This window comes from Lissotriton helveticus, chromosome 12, assembly GCF_964261635.1.
Source record: "Lissotriton helveticus chromosome 12, aLisHel1.1, whole genome shotgun sequence".
Taxonomy (NCBI): domain Eukaryota; kingdom Metazoa; phylum Chordata; class Amphibia; order Caudata; family Salamandridae; genus Lissotriton; species Lissotriton helveticus.
Window position 1 is genome coordinate 747,230,212 of NC_136073.1, and position 21,469 is coordinate 747,251,680.

The following is a 21,469-nucleotide window of genomic DNA, read 5'->3' on the forward strand; positions in this document are numbered from 1 at the left end:
GCAAAAGTAAGTGAACAAAAAATGGCATATATTTTTGGTGAAGCTGCAGGTTCTCCAAAGGCACTAATAAAACAACAAAAAAACAGTATTACTTCACCTTGCCACATACCCAATTCCACAGCATACTTTTGTCATGGTTTGGGGATGTGCTGGTGAATCAGATACTTTTTTTCCAATGATACTGCCAGATTTTAGGATGCGCCAGACATGTAAGAATAGGACATTGTGAAAAACAAGTTGTACTATTACAATATATACTATGTCCATTAAGATATAATTGATGAACGTGGCAACACGAAAGAGGAAGGGTGATGGGATGGAATTTTTATTAAAAATGAGAATAAATCTTGCGAAGCTACTTCGCCATATAGTTGAATATCTATTGATTTGTATGTTCTTATGATGACATTGGGATGTATCAAAATGGAATGATTTTGTAGGTGTTAATACGTAAAGATGGTCGCCACATAAACCCAACAGAAAGGATACTATGCCTATTCAGGGCATAATCTCAAAGCTGGGTTACACGTGAAATAATTGTTTCTTTGGTGATTGAGAGAAAAAATCATGGAAAATATAATAGAAAATCTCCTATATTTTTACATTTTTATGAAATTCCTCATTACCTTCTAGATACTGATATGTATTCAGATGAAATGAATGGGTGGGCTTGCATGTACAAAGATGGCCGCCACATAAATTCGTATTTGAAGCAATTGTCAACCCTCTTATGTTTCGTCAGAGTGCTTGAATGAATTACTCCTCTCTTTATTTAATTAATAATAAACTCCAGATTTTACTCTATTTTTTGTGCGACCAGGATTGAAACGCAATTATCTGGAGAAAACACCCACACCTACCCACGGAAAACACATTTGAAAAAAATATATATGTATGGACCCCAAAGGGGTCGACTCACCCCACCTACCTTTCTTTACTTTTTTTCCTCACTGGAAATGTGTGGTTCCACTCGGGCCACCGTCAACCCCCCACTGAAAACGCACATTTCCAAAATAAATTTGTAGAAGAATTCAAGGCCCGACCTCTGTACAAAATCATTGTTCTTTTAATTTTGTATTTTTTTACTTTTGACCTTTACAGGTGGGTGCGATTGTGTCCCCAGGGTGAAAACACTTTTTTAATCAAAAGTGTGTTTTGTGGGAGGGTGTGTTACCATGATGGCTGACACCCCAAATGTAGTGGGCAAGACTGTGATCCACAACCATGAAACAGTTTCAGGAAGACCTTGATGAAAAGGGGAGCCTTTCTCCTTTGTAACAAGGCCTCCCTGAGACCTATTGCGGCCGTTTATGGCATTTATTCTCCCACAGGAGCGAGATAGCTCTCCCCTGCTCCAGTTAGCTGCTCCGGTAGAGACTAACCCTGGGCGTAGTTCGCGTAGTAGCGATATGCGTAGCTACGTGAAGTGCATGACGTGAGCTACGCAGTGCCCTGCGCAAAATGCTGTTCGCACTGATTGCACAGTGCCGGATGCTTGTCCGCACTGTGGAATCAGTGCAAACCGCATCTTGCACAGTGCAAGCGGTCGTTTTCTGATGCTCGAGTAGATTTCTATTCGAGCGGCAGCTTTCTCAACGTGGACTGGTAGTTTCTCATCGCAAGCGGTCGCGATCATACGCGAACACTCGCAATGAGAAACCTGACATCCGCGCGTTGAGAATCTCGCCGAGAGGTTTATTTCCCACTCTCGCGATCGGCAACTTGATGTTGCTGATCGCGAACAAGGAAAAAGTCTTGCCGGGATGCCATTTTGCTCACTTGCGGTCGCCAACTTGATGTTGAGGACCCCGAGCAAGGAAAAAATGACCGCTACGCTACGCGTGTTTGCACTGTGCTACGTGCAATTTGTGTAGTGCAAAGTAGCGCAAACTTCACAAACTACACAAGCGTAGCGTAGTTCTTCGCCCAGGGTTAGTAGAGACTCTGTGAGGGCAGTTCACCTCGCGGCATGCTGATATAGATGGATACTATGTTGAAGTGATTCTGCGTTTTCCCCAACCTTTGGTGCAAGAACTGGAGAATCCTTTCTAGCCCTGTCCAGTGTCGGCCAGCAATGGCAGACAGACATACTAGGGAGGAGTGTGGGCACCCGCACCAGAAGGGATAAACACTGAACCACATCTTTGGTGAAGGTTTAATAAAAAGTGGCAGAATCCTCTAACTTTGGTATTTGCCTGTTTAAAGCATTTTTCAGATTCCTAGGTGCTTATTAAAGGCATCACCCTTAAAATATTTTCTTTATACCAGATTAGGAGTGGCATTTTCTTATATTTCAGAGTTGCAAACAGTGGGTCAGTATTTGCGAATATAAATGTCATCACAGTGAAGGTACCGGGGAATAAAAATTCCATGATACCAGCGAGCATAAATCGTCAGGATTGTATCATAGGCATACATGGTGCTGTGATTGTAGTAGAGTTTGCAAACATAAGGAATAAAATAACCCCAGTTTATCCTGTTCTTTAATCACTGAATATTTTGTAAATTAATAGGATCAGCAGCATGTCCAGCACAGCCAATCCAGCCAATCCCCTCATAGCTGTGTGTCAGATGACATCCACCTCTGACAAGGAGCAGAATTTTGCTACCTGCTCACAGCTGATCCGTGAAGCTGCTCGTCGAGGTGCCAGCATGGTTTTTCTGCCAGAGAACTTTGATTACATTGGAATAAGCACTGAAGAGACCCTGAACCAGGCTGAAACCTTAGAAGGTGACCTCCTGCAGAGATACTCCAACCTAGCCAGGTACATATCAGTTTGAAGTGTCTGTGCAGCTGCAGAAAATTTATTGATTTACTTATTGTGAAAGCATGAGACGATTAGCAACACTGGTTAATGATTTTCCTAGTTTCTTACTCACAGCAATAGCAGCATGATTGCTGTAATCTCATGGACAAGCAACTTAAAGACCTATATTAACATTGGTTACGCTATTCGCATTCTCTGTCAGTTGCATGTTATTACCTCACTGATAAATAGCTTGGGGTACCACTGCATCAATGCCAATATTCTGTTAGCAACTACATAGTTAATGTTTGTTTTTAAATGTTTTTACAACTACATTGTCCACACTACCCCTGCCTTACAAGTACAGAGACTAAAGTAAAATGAATTACTTTAATTTATTTATATTAGGATAGCCAAATACAAACTTAAATCGCAATCTTTGCCTCTTTGTCAAAATTAATGCAACTATTAACCATAACAAAAACTGTATGGTGCCCCTAACTGTTAATTAATTTAAATTAAAATCCATGAAGTATTCACCCCTAGCCAAAATCGAATCCTACCCCTAACCTCGTCCCACATTTTTTAAATTCTAACCCCACCATTTAATTAAGTTACAAAATAGAAAAAGATAACCCAATAAAAAAAAAATAGATGACATAAAAAAGTAACCATTACCCTTATTGTTAAAGGCCATTGATTTAAAATTAAATTAACCATTACCAAAGATGTATTATATATATTTCATCTATTAAATTAAATAAGTAATATTAATGTAACCATGTCAATCCTAAACCTTAATTTGAAGTTTAAAATTAATAGAAAGATTTATTTAAATAATTAATCAGAATCCCCTACTTCTTTTTAAGTATGTGCCATTAAATAAAAGTAAGTTGTATATTTATTTTATTTTAAATAATTTATTATAGCACTTATTTCCAAAACGCTTAATTAGTATGCCGTAGCCAAATGCACAATCTGAAAGAGACACGTTAGTATTAGATTCCTTACCTTAGAATATCCCCAGGCGTCAGACTGGATCCGGAAATTTTTGCGTAGCAGTACCCTTGCGCGTCGGTAGGCGTCGTCTGCGGCTCCGCGTCCGTCGTCGGCGTCGTGGGCGCCGTGATGACGTCGTCGGAGTACTTAGACGCCGCCTCCGCGTGCTGACGTCAGTTCTTCTTTTTTCCGCGCCAGCAAGCGCAGATCTGGAAAAAGCAGTAACCCTAGTCAATTTTTGACTAACTTTTTTGATCACTGTTTGATTGTTCTCGAAGTCTCTCGACTCCAAACGGTGCCGTAGGGATGCCCGGGTTCAAGCACTGTGATGATTGCGACCGCCTGATGTCGGTCACGGATCCTCACCGCGTCTGTTTATCTTGTCTGGGTGTCGACCACGACGACAAGGCCTGCTCCGACTGCCGGGCCCTCTCTTCGAAAGCCAGGCGGGAGCGGTCCCGCAGGCGACTCGAACTCCGTTAGTCGGTCCCGCGCCGTGAGAGGTCCCGATCCCACGGGAGGTCGAGGGACAGGTCGCGGGCTCGGAGCCACCACAGTTCCGAGGGTAGGCCGCACTCCTCCGGGTCGAAGTCGTCGTCAGGTAAGAGGCACAAGAAGTCCAAGCGGCGTCATCGCTCTTCGGACTCCCCCCGACGCTCGCACGATGCGGCCAGGGGTTCGGGTGACACCACCCCCGCGGCTCCGTCGGAGTCGCGGGCGCCGCGTGCAGCTCCACACCCTCCGGTCCCTGGGTTGAACGTGTCGCAGGAGGAGATTGAGCGCTTCCTCATAACTAACTGGCTCTTATTTGATGATGACTCGTTCCTTACCTGCTTGAACAGTGTAAGATCTGGTTCACTGCGTGATCCGGTGCCTGCAAAAATTTTAACGTTGTTCGACCTGGAATGTCGGCGCCCCCTTATGAGACTCCTGAACGCCTCCTTGAGTGAGTCTTGTGTACCACAGGACTGGAAGCACGCGATGGTGGTCCCACTTCTGAAAAAGACTGGTGCGGACACATCAAAGCTTTCCAATTTCAGACCTATCTCTTTGCTGCCTATCTTTTCAAAGATACTGGAGAGGCATGTCAACACGCAGCTTACTTTTTTCATTAAAAATCAGGGCTTCTTACATCCGTCTCAGTCCGGTTTCCGGGCTCACTACTCTACTGAGACTGCTCTACTAGGGGTGACGGAGAGACTACGGCACGGTATCGATCGCGGTGAAACCTCTGCTCTCATCCTGTTGGACTTGAGCGCAGCGTTCGATACCGTGTCTCATTCCATCTTATTAAACTCTCTCCGCTCCCTTGGAATAGCTGGCCCTGCACTTGCCTGGTTTGCCTCCTTTTTAAGTGTGCGCACGTTCCAAGTTTTCTCCCAGAAAGCTGCATCTACGATTTGTCCATCGGCGTATGGCGCCCCACAGGGATCTATTCTCAGCCCGCTGCTATTTAATATTTACATCAAGCCTCTTGCTACCATCGCAGAGGAAGCCGGGCTGACTATTTTTTCATACGCCGATGACACGCAAATCGTTTTTTCCCTCTCCAGCATTGAAGACAGCAACGTGTCTGGTCTGAAAACTGGTTTCTCACTTGTGGCTGAGTGGATGCAGAAGCATCTCCTCAAGCTTAACGGTGACAAAACCGAGATTATCATCTTAGGGAAGCAGAAGGACCTTTGGGGCCCACAACATTGGCCCAGTACTATGGGCCCTACTCCTCTACCAGTCCAGGTGGTACGTAACCTGGGTTTTCTTATAGACAAACTGTCTATGAGGCAACAAGCCACTAAGGTGGCGGCCACCTGTTTTACTACCTTAAGATGGCTCCAAAAAATTCTCTGGATGTTGCCTCATGCCACTAGGAGAACCGTAGTCCAGGCGTTAGTAACATCCCGCCTGGACTACGGCAATGTTCTCTATCTTGGCGCAGACGTCGCGACCGTTAAGAAATTACAGGTCGTACAAAATTCATCAGCTCGTCTTCTTTGTAATATTCCGAGGAGGTGTTCGGCCGTGCAGGCTCTTCGTGATCTTCACTGGCTCAAGATTTCAAGTCGAATCAAATTTAAAGCCTTATGTTATCTTTTTAAAATTAAACAGGGTTCTGCCCCATCATATCTTCAAAGTTTAGTCCAACCTTACAGGCCCTGTCGCACTCTGAGATCATCAGCCAACTGTGATTATGTCATCCCTAGATTCAAGCTAGCGAAGATGGGCGGAAGATCATTCTCCCATCTTGGCCCCAAATATTGGAACGCCCTGCCCGCTGCCTTGAAAACCGAGACTAACATGCTCTGTTTTCGGAAAAAACTAAAGACCCTACTTTTTTAAATTACTCCCTGTATCTCTTGTTGCTAAATCCAGCTGTGTCTGATGTCAGTTTTTCTTCTTTAGTCTGTCCCTTGCGCCGGGAAACCCACTGCGGGTAGCTGTCGCGCATTCTAAATTCGAAATAAATAAATAAATAAAATAAATGGCCATGAGGAAACTCTCTCCTCTGGCGGGCTCCGCGGCGCCTTCGGGCCCAGCGGACCCGTCTGGGGCCCCTAGCGGGTCGGCGGTTCCGGCCCCGACGGCGCCGGCGCCTTCGGTCCCGGCGCCGCAGGTCCCCTCTATCCCGACGCCGCTGGCGCCTTTGGGCCCGGCGCCGAGGGGTTCAGTTGTCCCGGCGCCTTCGGGCCCGGCGCCGCAGGACGCCGCTGGACCCCCTTCGGGATCTGGTTCGTCGCCGGTGGATCTTACGACCTCCCCGGCGTCGGACCCGCAGGTGTCGCCTCCGGCCCCGTCCTCGGGCGGCGCCGTCCCCGGTTCCACCTTCGTTCCTGTTCCGCCGTCGGGACGGCCCCGGTGGGCGCCGCTCCAGACGTCGTTTGGTGAATTTCACTTTTATGAACAGGCCCCATTAGTTGAGAACCCTGAGTTTCAGGAGATGGGTGATGAAGAGGACTGGGAGGGGTCTGAGGACCCTCTGACCAGGGAGTGTCAGTCTCATGAGGACTGGACAGGAGACCTTGGGGAGGCCAGTGGCCTGGACACCTCTCCAGACACTGGTTTTGTCTCCCCTCCTACTGTGGCTTCGGAGGAGGGGGGCAACATATAGTGTGGTGCTGATGAGGGCTGCCAAGGCCTTGGGCCTTGAGCTCCCCGTCGCAGCCGTGAGGACTAACCTCCTCACTGAGGTCCTTAAACCGCAGTCAAGCTCGGCCGAGCCTCTGCTGCCCTTTAATGAGGCCTTGACCGACGTTCTTCTGGGCACTTGGTCCAAGCCCGCTACGGGTTCGCCCGTAGATAGGAACGTGGCCAGACGCCACTGCCCAGCCCCGGGCGACCCATGTTTCCTGTCCTCTCACCCTACCCCGAGAGCCTGGTGATCCAGGGCTCCAATTCCCAGACAGCATTCCCGTCGGCCCCGCCGGACAGGGAATCCAAGAGGTATGACCAGTATGGGAAGAAGATCTTCTCATCCCTTAGTCTAGGCCTGCGGTCTTCCAACACCGCCTGCCTCTTGGGACGTTACACCCACTCTGTGTGGGATAAGGTCGCGGAAGTGCTGCCAGAGTGTCCGTTGGAGGTACGGTCCAAACTCGGCCAAGCCCTTGTGGAGGGCCGGGATGCAGCCAAGTATTCCATCAGGTGTGGGCTGGATACCACCGACTCGCTAGGTAGAGCGATGGCAACGACGGTGGCGGTCAGACGCCACGCCTGGCTGAGGTCCGCCAACTTCTTGGCAGATGTCCAGAGCACACTCATGGACATGCCGTTCGATGGCCGTCGCCTCTTTGGCGACAAGGCAGACCATGCGCTTGAGCGCTATAAGGACTCCAGGGCTACGGCCAAGTCCTTGGGCCTCTCGGGCCAGCGCCAGCAATCGGCTGCCTTTCACTCCTTTCGTGGCCACGGAAGGGGTGCACCCACACGCGCCGCCAGCCACGCTCCGCAGGGCAATACCCAACACGGTGGCGGCCGTGGGAACCGCCGTCCGGGCGGTCGGGGGCAGCGGCGAGGTCAGTCCACACCTTCCCCCGCAGCATCCGCCTCAAAACCCTCCTAGTCCGTGCTTTCAGGCCCATGTGACGCCAGTGGGGGGCAGGGTTCGCCATCACCACCTCCACTGGCGCACTGTCACATCGGACAGGTGGGTGCTGCAAATCGTCCGAAGGGGCTACTCCCTCCCCTTCGAGGCGACTCCTCCAGCCATGCCACCGCAGAACCACCATGTATCGGGGGATCATTTGCGACTTCTGCAGGAGGAAGTTACGGCCCTCTTGGCCAAGGGGGCCATTGAGCGCGTTCCTGGGCCAGAAGTAGGGTGTGGTTGCTACTCCCACTACTTTCTGGTACCCAAGAAGGGCAAAGGGGGCCTACGCCCTATCTTGGACCTAAGGAACGTCAACGGCTTCCTCCGGAAGGAGAAGTTCAAGATGCTGACACTGGCTCAGGTCCTGGCTGCCCTGGACCCGGGAGACTGGATGGTAGCGTTGGACTTGCAGGACGCTTACTTTCATATCCCCGTCCTGCCTGCCCACCGGCGCTACCTGCGGTTCCTGGTTGGCCACGAGCACTTTCAATTTACCGTGCTCCCCTTCGGCCTTACCAGCGCCCCACGGGTGTTCACAAAGGTGATGGCGGTGGTCGCAGCTCATCTGCGCAGGTTAGGGGTTTCAGTCTTCCCCTACCTCGACGACTGGTTGTTGAAGGCGGGCTCGCCCCAGACAGTCGTCAGCCACCTCCAGACGACGGCAGACCTCCTGCACCAGCTGGGGTTCTCCATCAATGTGCCGAAGTCACACCTGTGCCCCTCTCAGAAGCTCCTCTTCATCAGAGCGGTTCTGGACTCGGCGCGGTTTCGGGTTTATCCGCCCGAACAGTGGGTCCGGGATATTCAGGCTCTGATTCCCATCTTTCAGCCGTTATCCCGGGTTTCGGTCAGGTTGACGCTGCGGCTTCTGGGGCTGATGGCCTCCTGCATCCTACTGGTGCATCACGCCAGGTGGCGGATGTGGGCTCTGCAGTGGGACCTGAAGTTTCAGTGGGCCCAGCATCAGGGCAACCTGTCCGACCACGTCCTGATCTCGGAGGGCACTGCGAGACAGCTGCAGTGGTAGCTTACGGACCGCGATTGGGTCAGCGGCAGATCCCTCTCCCTTCCCCAACCGGAGCACGTAGTTGTGACGGACGCGTCCCTCCAGGGCTGGGGATGCCACATGGGAGAGGCGGAGATCAGAGGCCTCTGGTCTCCGGCGGAGTCCCGGCTCCACATCAACCTGTTGGAGCTCAGGGCGATTCGTCTAGCACTGAAGGCATTCCTCCCCTCTGTCCGGGGGAGTATAGTGCAGGTGTTCACGGACAACACCACCGCCATGTGGTACTGCAACAAACAAGGCGGGGTGGGGTCGTGGATCCTTTGTCAGGAGGCTCTTCGCCTTTGGCAATGGCTGGAACGCCAGGGCGTGACCCTGGTGGCTCAACACCTGGCAGGTTCTCTGAACGTCAGGGCGGACGAGCTCAGCCGTCGGTGCATGATGGATCACGAATGGCGTCTGCACTCGGACGTGACGCAAGGCCTCTTTCAGCGATGGGGAGAGCCTTGGTTAGATCTATTCGCCACAGAAGAGAACGCGCAATGTCATCAGTTCTGCGCGTTGGAATTTCCAAGGCGGCACTCGCTCGGAAATGCTTTTCGTCGCGAGTGGAGTTGCGGTCTGTTGTACGCCTTTCCGCCTATACCACTTCTGCCCAGAGTGCTGAAGAAGATCAAGCGCGACCGGGCCCAAGTCATCCTTGTGGCTCCGGACTGGGCGAGAAGGTACTGGTATCCAGAGCTACTCAGTATGTCAGTCGATCCCCCGGTTCGTCTGCCTCTTCAGGAGGACCTTCTGTCGCAGCAGCAGGGGACGGTCCTCCACCCGAACCTGTCCAGTCTCCACCTCCATGCTTGGAGATTGAGCGGCGACAGTTGAGGCCATTTGACTTGCCTCCTGAAGTTTGTAACATCATTCTGGCAGCCAGGCGTCCCTCCACAAAGTCGATATACGCCTGCAGGTGGAACAGATTTGTGGCATGGTGCACAGCAAAGGCTGTGGATCCCCTCAATGCCCCTCTTTCTGAGGTCCTTCTCTTCCTACTTTCTCTTGCCCAGCAGGGCTCTGCTCTGGGCACTATCAAGGGCTACCTTTCTGCCCTTTCAGCCTTTCTCAGGCTGCCTGATCAACCTTCTTTGTTCAAGTCCCCTATTGTTAACAGATTTCTTAAGGGCATTACACACACGTTTCCTCCTGTTCCGTTTGTGATGCCTCAGTGGGACTTGAACCTGGTTCTTACATTTCTGATGTGCGCTCCCTTTGAGCCACTTCACAACTGTCCTCTTCGCCTTCTGACTTTGAAGACTGCTTTCCTGGTTGCCATCACCTCTGCCAGGAGAGTGAGAGAGCTCCAGGCCCTTTCTTGTACTCCACCTTTCCTTTCTGTCCATCCGGACAAAGTGGTGCTGCGTACCAAACCTTCTTTCCTGCCCAAGGTTGTCACGGCCTTCCACATCGGGCAGTCTATCACCTTGCCAACCTTCTTCCCGCCACCGCATCCCTCTAAAGAGGAAGAGCGGCTCCACCGTCTGGACCCAAAACGTGCGCTCTCATTCTACTTGGATCGCACACGCCAGTTCCCGGTGGATGACCAACTCTTTGTTGGTTACGTGGGCGCGAAGAAGGGGAAAGCGGTGCAACAGAGGACCATCTCTCGGTGGATCATCCTGTGTATCCAGGCATGCTACTCCTTGGCTAGGAAGGAGCCTCCTGCTGGATTGCGGGCTCATTCTACCCGAGCCACGGCGACTACCACTGCCCTGGGCAGGGGAGTGCCCTTACAAGACATCTGTCAGGCAGCTACGTGGGCATCGCTGCACACGTTTGCAAGACACTACTGCCTGGACAGCCAAGTCCGGAGGGATGGCTTCTTTGGCCGTTCCGTCCTCCGAGACTTTCTGGTGTGATTATTGGTTCGCAGACCCACCACCGGGGTTGGTATTGCTGGGGTATCTATTCTAAGGTAAGGAATCTAATACTAACGTGTCTCTTTCAGATGCACAAGTTACTACTTGTGTAACGATATATCTGTAAGAGACATTAGTTAGTATTAGATTCCTTACCGACCCACCCATCCTCCCCGTTCTGCGAACCAATATCTAGGGTTAGGGTTGTCCCCTTTCAGGGCCCTAGTTTCAATGGCACCAGTGTTGGTTTTTAACATGGCTCTGCGTTTCTGGCGCGGAAAAGCTGTGTCTAAGAACTGACGTCAGCACGTGGAGGCGGCGTCTAAGTACTCCGACGACGTCATCACGGCGCCCACGACGCCAACGACAGACGCGGAGCCGCAGACGACGCCTACCGACGTGCAAGGGTACTACTACGCAAAAATTTCCGGATCCAGTCTGACGCCTGGGGATATTCTAAGGTAAGGAATCTAATACTAACTAATGTCTCTTACAGATATATCGTTACACAAGTAGTAACTTGTGCTTTAATGCACATTAAGCTTGATAATAATTACGCCACCTCTTGACTAATTGAAAATACATTTGTACATTAACCCTCTTATATTTTAAATTAAATGTAACCTATATCCTTAATTAAATTGAATTACCTCACAATATAAATACATTTACTATATTTGCCTACATGATATAGCAGCATTCCTGTTGCAGTAACATTTATGTAATCACATAGCATTGTAGTTAAGGTGCACCACACTTAGGGGCCCATTAGGATGGCGGGCGAATCGCCCCCGACAGGCCGGCGGTAGACACCGCCGGCCTGGCGGGGGCGATCCGCCCGCCATCCTTGCCGGAATAACCCCCTGCCATATTAGTATGGCTGGAGGGTCCGCGGCGGACGGAAAGACCGTCCTCCGCTTTTCCACCCCCGTCGCCTTGCTACCGGGGTGGAAAAGGGTTTATATGGTGGCGGTGTCAATCAGACACCGCCAGCCATATTACCATGGGCATTTTCCAATGGCTTTCCGTGGTGGCAATGCCGCCACGTAAAGGCATGCTGAGTCTACTTTGGGGGCCTGTTGCGGGCCCCCAAGGACTCCGAGGGGTGGGGGGTGCACATGGGGGGTACCTATGGTACCCCCCTGCATTTCAAAGGACAACGTGCGCCACTGTGGCTGGTGCATCCTAATTCCCCCCACGGGACCCCCGCCCTTATGGCGGGCGGTCCTGTTATCCGGTAGGATGGCGGGCGGACAAAGTCTGCCCGTCATCCTAATGACCCCATTAGTTTCAGCAGTTTACAAGTGGTAAGTGTTCAACTCTCAATCCGTTTTTGGGACACTGTATTTTGACTCATGAGTTCCAATGGGGGCAACCAGGATTTGGAGTTAATATTTCTCATTAGAAAAAGTTATACTCTACTGATGGGTAGACCCTGAGAGGGAGGAAAGCTCAGTCGAAAATGGCTGCAGCCATGCTTCCAAGAGCATATGCCACGTTACCTCTGCTCCAACCACTCAGGCTCCTGGGGTGAATTTGGGAGGGTCTAACGGATATACTAAATTTAACATACCGTAAATATCCGGTGGGGTATCTGCAGAACTTGATCCATCTGTACTTAACAGCCAGGATGAATTAATATTCAATCTCCCTGCAAGACATCAGGATAAATAGCACAGGAGCTAGTACAAGGCCTAATAGTCCAACAATGTTAGCAGAATTGAACCGCCATTTTCTTAGACAAAATGCCAAGGATCAAATTATCTAAGAAAAACTATTAACAAAGAAGGACATTGTTATTGCAAATTACCGGAGAGGAGAGCTTCTCATTCTCTAGACCTAGAGTGTGTAGCACACCCCTTTACACCTTTAAAGATGGCACTATATCCACTTTGTTGAATCTCTGCCTTCGGACTACTAAGGGCCTTCCTCCTATGAATTTCGCACCAGCACTCATCACCTGTTCTAACCATGTCTGGAATGGAGGAGAAGTGTTAAGATTCATTATGGGGCAGCAGGCTCAGAGGTTGTTCTATCCCCAACAATGACACGTCTGTGTCAAGAACTCTGGTTAGTGTTGACCACGATCTGTGCTTTTCGATCAAATCAATCATGTCATCTCCTACTGTTTCTTTTACATCTGGGTCATCTGTCCTCCTAAAATTATGATGCAACCCTTGATTTTATCCCGAATTGACCACTGTAATTCCTTACACCCATGTTCTTGATCTAAAATCTTAAACCTATCCAGAACACTAAAGCTTAACTCCATCCTAGTATTTGTGCATTCTTCTCTATTTCCTTTCTTCTTATCGGCCTCTAAGCAAATTATATTCATTGAGTCCTTTCTGACAAGGCTCTGTCATTGGGGAAACCCTTGATCTGGTGTTCTTATGCCAGATTCCGGTGATTGGGCCACTCAAGGAGAGTGAATAGGAAACAATCTCTAAGGACCACATTAGCAGATGTTTTGTCCTTTCTTGGGCCCAGTCACTGGTACTCCAAGCTAGCCAGATACATATCAGGTTGAAGTGTCTTGGTGTCTTAAAGCCACCTGCTCTTAAACAGATTATTTGACCTAATTCCTTATCAGTCCATCTAGTGTGCAGAAGTTGAAAGACCAGTAAGGTGGCCAACCGCTTTATCAAGTATTTTTTCATTCATTCTAGTATTGCAGTCCCTGGACAGTTTTTACATTAAGACCAAAGAGATTGGAATCTATTTAGATGTGTTTTAGTTAAACAAGAGCACACTTAAAAAAACATCCCCAAAAAAGAAGGAAAGACATATGGTGCAGCTGTTGGATAATGCATGTTTATATTTACCCGACTCATTCTGTTTACCTCTGGAGGAATACAGATTGTTTGGGTTCACTGGGATCAAACAAGTGACCATAGGGTCATACCCAGATCACTGAAGTGGACTCATTAGTCAACTGAACACTTAGTGGGCAACCCTTGACTTAGTGACCTCTATCTACCCTTATTTCACCCATTTCCTTCCAAAAGATGTATACCACCATAAATTGGAGCCTTCTGCTTCGGTTATTTGTAACTATTTAATACATTGTTTCTTTTGTAGTCGAAATGCTTTTAAATAGTATATTTATTGTTTTCTTTTTCATGAATCAACAAAAACTTGAATGTCTCACTGCTTAAGAAAAAAAACCTCTGAAAATAAACTTTTTTTACACTACATTGAGAAACACAAACCGTGCAGGTATCCAAAGCCTTCATGAACAGGGAAAAGACTGATAGGCCCCTCTAACCAATGGCAATTAAAATGGTGAAGGAGAGTGGTGTCTACAGGTGACGTATTTAGGCTGCCTCTTCAGCATATGACTCTGTTTCTGGTTGAAGAAAAAAGTCCAAAGTCGAGAGTATGTTTCTTGTGTTTTTTTACTTCCAAAATGAACACTGAGCACCCTCTCTCCAAACAAAGGGAAAAAAAGAAGAAATGCAAGTATTACATTAACTTTAAAACATCGTAGGTAGGATTAGCATTAAGACGTGTATGTTGCATATAAAGCATGCCCATGGCATCTGTGATCAATTTCCATGGTAGCATCATGCCAGAATGATTTCATGAATCTAGGCCTCCATTCTAGCGGCAAGTTGCAAGGATCATGTGGGAACGAATGCACCTATTGAGCACCAGTAAGTGCAACGTTATCCATAGGGTTCTTGTTCCCAAGCGTCATCATAGTGTTGCGTGCAATAAAGTTGCCGTTGGCTTTCTTTATACTAAACTAACTTGCTTTGCGAAGGCCATCAAACATTACACAAGTTAATTGGCCCTAATTTTAAAGTTGCCTGGTCATAGAGGAGTGAGTGGGTAAACTATTTCAACCATCATAGAGCCTGGCGTAGGGAAGGACCTGAGAGAAACTTTCCAAAATTGGTTCCTCCTTTGGTGGGAAATAAAACAAACAGAAACAAGAAAATAATCTGTACCTTGATATTTATTCAGTACAGACCCAAGAAGCATCTGAATGGAAAATGCATGATTGATATCTGTTAAAGTGTATGTGCCTTAAAGATCTTCACCTACCTTGCATATAGGTCATGATTTACTATTACTATTCCTCGGTGCTACAAGGTTCATATAATTTTGATCTGTAGAACAGCCTGACCAGACCCTCCAAATCAGATGGGTTTTTGTGCACACCGGTCATGTTTAGCAAGTAATAAAAAGCATGTTGTGAGTTGCGTAGCAGTCGATGCAGCCCGGCTTTATATTCTAAGTCATGTCTCCTGGTGTTTTTCAGGGAGTCTGGAATGTGGTTATCATTGGGAGGTTTTCATGAAAAAAAGACTGACGGGGAGAAGGATCAGAGAATACACAACTCTCATGTCATTATGGACAATAAAGGTCAGTCTTCTCCCCAAAATTACAATTCTGGCATTCAAATTATAACGGCACATAAGGCCTTAATCTTATCTTTGCCAATGTTCAGTTTTTTTGCCCTCCTGAGAGTTTCTAAAATCAAGCACCATCAGTATTCACAAGGTTATTGACGTCCTTGGCGTTAAAATTTGTCATGAGCCATAAGAAAAAAGTTTGTTTAAAGCCTCATATATGAAGCGTGTTCTGTTGTGTGTATGCTTTTTCCTGCTCTTTTGAATGTTTAATATGAAATATTGCTTTTGTGGCACTGTAGCTGTGCTTTTTCACCACAACTGTGCTTTTTCACCACAACTGTCCAACTTGTAATAGACAGAGATCTGTGGGAGACTAAACCTCCCCTATAGAAAAATGCTGCAATTCAGTTTGGCTTTCACTTGGTGGTCTGTAGCAACTAGTTGGCTTCGGCCTAGTCCTCTCTGACACACTTTTCTGCCTATCTTTTGAAGTACTGTCCTTTTAATACCCTCTTCAGCACTTTCTAATTTTACTGAGGGCCTGGGGACAGTATACCAACCGGCCCCAACCTGTCCTGTGCTCACGTGCGTAGTTTTAATATTGGTTTTATAATTTTTAGCATACATGTAAAGGAAAGTACCTGCATTGTGTATGGATACCTAACGCGCTGTCTGTATGCTTAAAGGTCGCCATCTTGCCTTTTTTCAAGAGCTTAAAACCTCTTTGCAAAACAGAGTTAAGACAAGGCAAAATAGGGGTCACTGAGTGTTCTTTTCTCAGTACTGTTTGTATGACCTCTCGCTTCAGCATTTGTGTACTTAGACTAGCGCTCATACAATGAAGACCTAATGAAAAATATACATTGGCTTAACTACAGTATGTTTTTCTATTGGATGTGTATTGGATTGTGCATCAAACCAGTTTAAATGTAGCAGGGTAAATAACAGTTTGAAAGTGTATTAAGATGTCAAATTGGGAATGCCTTCCTGGAGTCTGGAAATAGTGCGTATAACCGTCTTGAGTGTGGAAATAACCGAGTGCTGGATATGGGAAAGAACAATGGATGTGACTGTCTGGAGTATAGGAAATAATAATGGGTATGATCATCTTAGGAAGGAACAATATGTTAGACTGATGGGGTACACCTTCTTGAAGTCACTGAAAATCTTCCAGAAGAAAATAAACTGAGTGTGACAGTGATCGTAACTCCTTTGCGTTCTATTGCTGTGGGGACCTACGCAATTCTTTGTACCCTCCAGACATGGTCGCGAAACAGCCACTAGCTGGAAGGGACTGGAGAATGTCAGTAGAGCAGCCCATTTACGGTAACTGGGTTGGCTTGAATCCAATGGACAGGGTGTTTTTAATGATGCTAGTCAGTCCTTCCTTTGCTGCTCTGTGACTATTACCTGTGCAGACTGGATATCCTTATAAGGTGGGCACTGGGAGTGCCTGTTAGGGGTGATCAACACTTAGACGGTGACCTGGGAACGCCCGAGCTGACCCTGGGTCGTTGATGAATCCCAGCCAGACGCAGTGTTGAGGTTGGCAACAAAACAGGCAAAGGTTGCATATTTGGCAAAGACGCTTCTGTTTTCCCCCTGTGTCAGGTGGCAGGCGGATGGACATACAGGAGCTCTGGAAGCGGTTTGTTAAACCTGGGTCCAGCCTAGTATGTTGTAACCCGCGCCTTTTGAGAATAACTGTGAAGGGAAAACTGTCCACCTCAATACCAGTGGAATAGATGCAGAGTGATCTAAGAGTATTTTGCACTCTTATGTACAGGCACTTACACACGTACTCTTTCCTTTCACTTTATGTTGAATGAAATAACAACATAGCCCAATGTTCTTTAATGCATCTGTATGTCTATGCTGCATAGTCACTTGAGGTTTCTGATCTGGTTTCCTGGTGATACAGCAGTGTTTCATCTATCAAGCTGAATTAAAGAGAGAACGATTTCTGTAGCCCTGACAATTTCTGTACCCACCAAATGCATTGCCACATCTCTGAGAGTGGTTGTTCTTACATCTACCGTCATCATAACAGTTTTTATGCACTGCACACTCATGCACTGACTTTGGTTTCATGCATTGACTTTGGTTTCTGCAGAGCTTGTTGGCTTTCTTGCCCTTTTGTTAACAGTCAATACTCTTCTGCTTCCTCAGCTAACTACTGTGTATTTATTGTGGGGTTTCTCCAGGTTCGGTTGTGTCTGTATACCACAAGGCACACCTCTTTGATGTGCAGATACCTGGAAGAGTTTCACTGAGAGAGAGCAAATTCACCATACCTGGCTCTGAAATTCTACCTCCTGTGAGTTCCCCTGTTGGGAAGGTAGGTATTGTCAGTGGGCAAATGACCACTCCAGGATTTGGAAACATTTTTGCAGACTAACGTTAGAAATTGTTAGGGTGGTTACTTTCAGGAAAAGTAGACTTGGGGTTTCTGTCAGCAGTATAGAAATATAAGCATATACTCTCATGCCTTTACAATATCTTCCATTCTTTACTTCGCCTCACATTTTAGGTGTGACTTAGGATCCTAACTTTTTATTATGGCTCAAATTAATTACAGAAATGTAAACCACATTAAGTACTTTGTGATACATTTAGTAAAGGCCATACATTCTATTTAAATAGGTTGGTGCTCAGCAAATTATTAATCGTAACATGAGGCAAATTCTAAATGCATGCATTGGAGCTCGTTGACCTGTATATGGTTCTCAGTATGTTTTCACTCTCCATGTAGGTTCTCTATGAGCCCTGTCTCTTGCAGAATTACCGCATAAAGAGTTTTAATCCTCATTAACATTATTGGAACTTTCCAGCAGCTTGTCCCTTTATTTTAAATGTCATTTTTGAGTGGCGTTGAGGTGACTCAATCAGTGCAACTCTAATGAGCAAGCGAGTGACCTCTGATGCAATGTTTGTTATTTAATAATAAATTACTTTGCAAACAAAGTTTATAAAAAGGTGTAACTAATGTAAACTTCAGCTAAGCACTGGGATGAAAAAAATGCATAGAAATCAAAATATATCCGTAAGCCCGTACAATTAAAGAAGTTATTCATATACAATATTTATGTACAGATGTATAATTCTCCCACTAGGTTGGCCTAGCAGTTTGTTATGATCTGCGTTTCCCAGAAATGTCCTCAACTCTGGCTCAGGAAGGAGCTGAGCTACTGACATTCCCTTCAGCCTTTACGCTAACTACTGGGCCGGCACACTGGGAGGTAAGCATGGCCATGCTGCACATTCCCCTTACTATGGATAATGCCAGTAGGCAACAGAGTTGAGAACTTCGCTCAGTGCTTTTGTTCACGGTTCTCACCTCATTCATAAAGAATTGCAAAACCAATATCTCCATCTTTTTGTTTAGGTACTCCTGCGAGCTCGTGCCATAGAGACTCAGTGTTACGTGGTGGCCGCCGCGCAGACTGGCTCACACAACGAGCGCCGTGCCTCGTATGGCCATGCGATGGTAGTGGATCCATGGGGCAGTATCATCGCTCAGTGCCAAGAAGGAACTGGCCTTTGCTGTGCCGAGATAAATCTCGACTACCTCCACCGCATCCGCCAAGAAATGCCTGTATGCAGCCATCGGAGACCTGACTTGTATGGTAAAGTCACCAAAGTATAGGATAATCCAGTGCCTTAGCAATAGCCCTGTGCCTCCTGCTGTATTTGTACTACAGTAATCAACCAATCTGACCAGTAGCACTATCTTGCAATTTTAGAGTCCCTGATTTCAGCAAGTAGATTGAACAGAAGAAAACCATTGCAACCAGAGAACTGCTTCTGCCAGCATGACAAATCCTTTTCACACAGCAAAAACACTTGGTAAACAATTGATTTGTTCAGCACTCCTCACTGCCCTAAATCCAGTGACAAAACATTCCAGCTGTAATATCCACATTGACAAAGACTGAGGCATTCTAAACCTCAATGCTAAGCTTGTTGTGTATCCTTCTGCGGAAAAGTAACCATACCATTGGTCCCTGGATAGTGTGGTGATTTATGTACTTGAAATTAAATAAGCTTCTGACCGTCATATTGTTCTCCGCTTTGTACTGGTGGTCATTGGGAGTATTTGTACATCATTTTAAATGGAAGTGTCTACTTTAGGGGCATCTCTAGCTTTGTTTCTGCTATGAGGCACCATGAGCTCAGCCAGGGGAAGCACAGGCAGCAGCAGTGCCATCTTTCCTCAGACAGGTACAGGACTGGCAGCAGTACAAGCATCACTAGACACTTAATACGTTAGGCATAGGCAACCGCGGCAGTGCGAGCTTTACAAGGTGCCCTGGCAGGCAGAGAAAGATCCATCAGTAGCTACAGCGGTACAAGATTCCCTCAAAAGCACTGAACAAGCACCGCACAGCCTGCAGCTTTCCAGGACTGGCTAGCAAACACACAACAGTTACTGTAGGGGCAGCAGCAAGGCAGATACATTCACCCTTAAGCACCTTATTGTTGTCAGGTTGGATGACCACATAGTGGTAAGTAACACACATGATCTGTAAAAGAGCAAAAGGAAAAGGGGCGTGTGGTGGGGTATATAGAGTAGAAGGAGAGGGAGATTGTGGTAATATCACTGCTATAGTTTGCCTCTGGTGACAACAGGGTGCTGAAACGAAAACAATCAACATGATTCCTTGATAGGGGGACCAGGCATTACGGATTTGCCGGGACAGTCCTGGTTTTAAACCAGCTGTCCCGGCAGATATCAGCAAACTGACTCATGTCCATATTTTCACAATGGGTCGAATGCAAACAGTGGGAGGCACGTTTCTACATGTTCAAATCAGGGCTAGTTAGCAGCTCATATCAGAAAACAATTTTTTAACAGGGAAAATACTGGGCTTGAAAAGTGCATTTTATTTCCTTAGTACCTTGTTGGCTATGTTTCTCTGTTAACACGCGCTGGTCTCTCTGTGCCACAGGGATGATGTAAAATTGTAGTCCTCCGTTTATTTTTTTGGAATGCCCCGTTAATTTGTTTTCAAAATCTGGTCACCCCATTCCTTGAAATACGCTGTTTAAGTGTGCAACTTTAGAAAAAATGCACCAATATGCTGTCCACAGCTCACACCTTTGAAGGTAGGTCATGAATTAATCCGATTTCTACCTGAGCTGGCCTTGGGGATAGCAGTGAGCACAAACTGCACACACAAACAAGCCGGAATATACACTTTAGTTCTGATAGATTTGCTGGTAGAGCTTTGTAGCATTTGGACCATCACTTTCTCTCTTACCAAAGGCACTTAACACGTCCTCTTGCAAGACTGGCAACACCTTACATGCCATGTCTCAAAGGGCTTGAGCGTAATGACCCAGGAGTTACATTCAGACAGCTGAAAGCCAGATTTGTTTGATTCTCTGTCTGATGCAAGTAAAATAATTTAGGGTTACTTTGTCCATGGCGGTCTGCACTAAAAAGCTACCCGGGGTTGATCTTGCCTGAAAAAAATAAATTGGCGCAACTGGTGCTGTTGTGATGCCTTACAATGTCAAGACTCACAGTCAGGGCTGAAAATCGGAAGTTAACAAAGGCTCAGAGGGTGATAGCCCACATGGCAAAATTTCCTTGAGGAGGTTACCTTTATTTAGTCTCTGCAGTGGTAAGTGGCACTTCCAGGACTTTCTCAGTCCCCCCACTCCGAACTGTAAAAAAGGTACTTACCTCATTAGGAGAACGTAAAGGGGAATTCACGGTATTTTGCAAATCCATGTACGAGAAAATGTAGCCTAACGTCCAAAGCTGCCAACTCTGGAGCTGGTTCAAATCCCCCTGTTCACTCAACACCCTGTGATTCTCAACAAATCAACTAATCTCCCTGTGGCTTAAAAAAAGTTCAAAAATATAATCCTGTGTAATGTAATCTGGTGCTTATGTAAAGCGCTTTTCTTCCCTTGGGCCAAGTTCACACTACACAGAAAATTGCCCAAAGAAAATGCACATAGAGGCCTTCATTTGCATAATAAGGTTGAAGCAAATTATCTAGTTCTGTATCATCATCCTAATCATGTAGAATTTGTTGGCGGCCTTGAATGGTAAAAAGAACAAAGCTGAACAAATCAAATGCCCATCATCTGTTTGTTTTGCGGAAGTGGGAAGGGTATGCCCAGACGTGGGTCCCCTGCTCTCTGTGCCACCAGATTCAAGATAGCGTGGCTGATGAGGGGTGATACCTCGAAAACGGTCCCAGGATGCTTGTTTCTGATCCACGAAGGACCTCCCCTGGTAGTTCGGACTGGATTGTTCCCATGGGGAGCATGGTCAAGACTGATTTGCATATGGCTAGGTACAAAAATTGGAATCGGTAGGCGAGCAAAAAACAATAGAATTAACCCAGGTATGT

General features: G+C 47.1%; 1 protein-coding gene across 4 annotated transcripts in view; it reads left to right on the forward strand.

Annotated features, from left to right (window-relative positions):
* Positions 1-21,469, forward strand: part of NIT1 (nitrilase 1) — an 86,801-nt gene that overhangs the window by 25,135 nt on the left and 40,197 nt on the right. For all 4 annotated transcript variants that reach the window (XM_078671366.1, XM_078671363.1, XM_078671365.1 and 1 more), the window contains 5 exons: positions 2,514-2,765; positions 15,008-15,111; positions 17,306-17,439; positions 18,215-18,340; positions 18,487-18,727. In XM_078671366.1, the coding sequence (XP_078527492.1) occupies positions 2,524-2,765; positions 15,008-15,111; positions 17,306-17,439; positions 18,215-18,340; positions 18,487-18,727 (847 nt within the window). In that variant the 5' untranslated portion in view covers positions 2,514-2,523. The remainder of the gene's footprint in view (positions 1-2,513; positions 2,766-15,007; positions 15,112-17,305; positions 17,440-18,214; positions 18,341-18,486; positions 18,728-21,469) is intronic.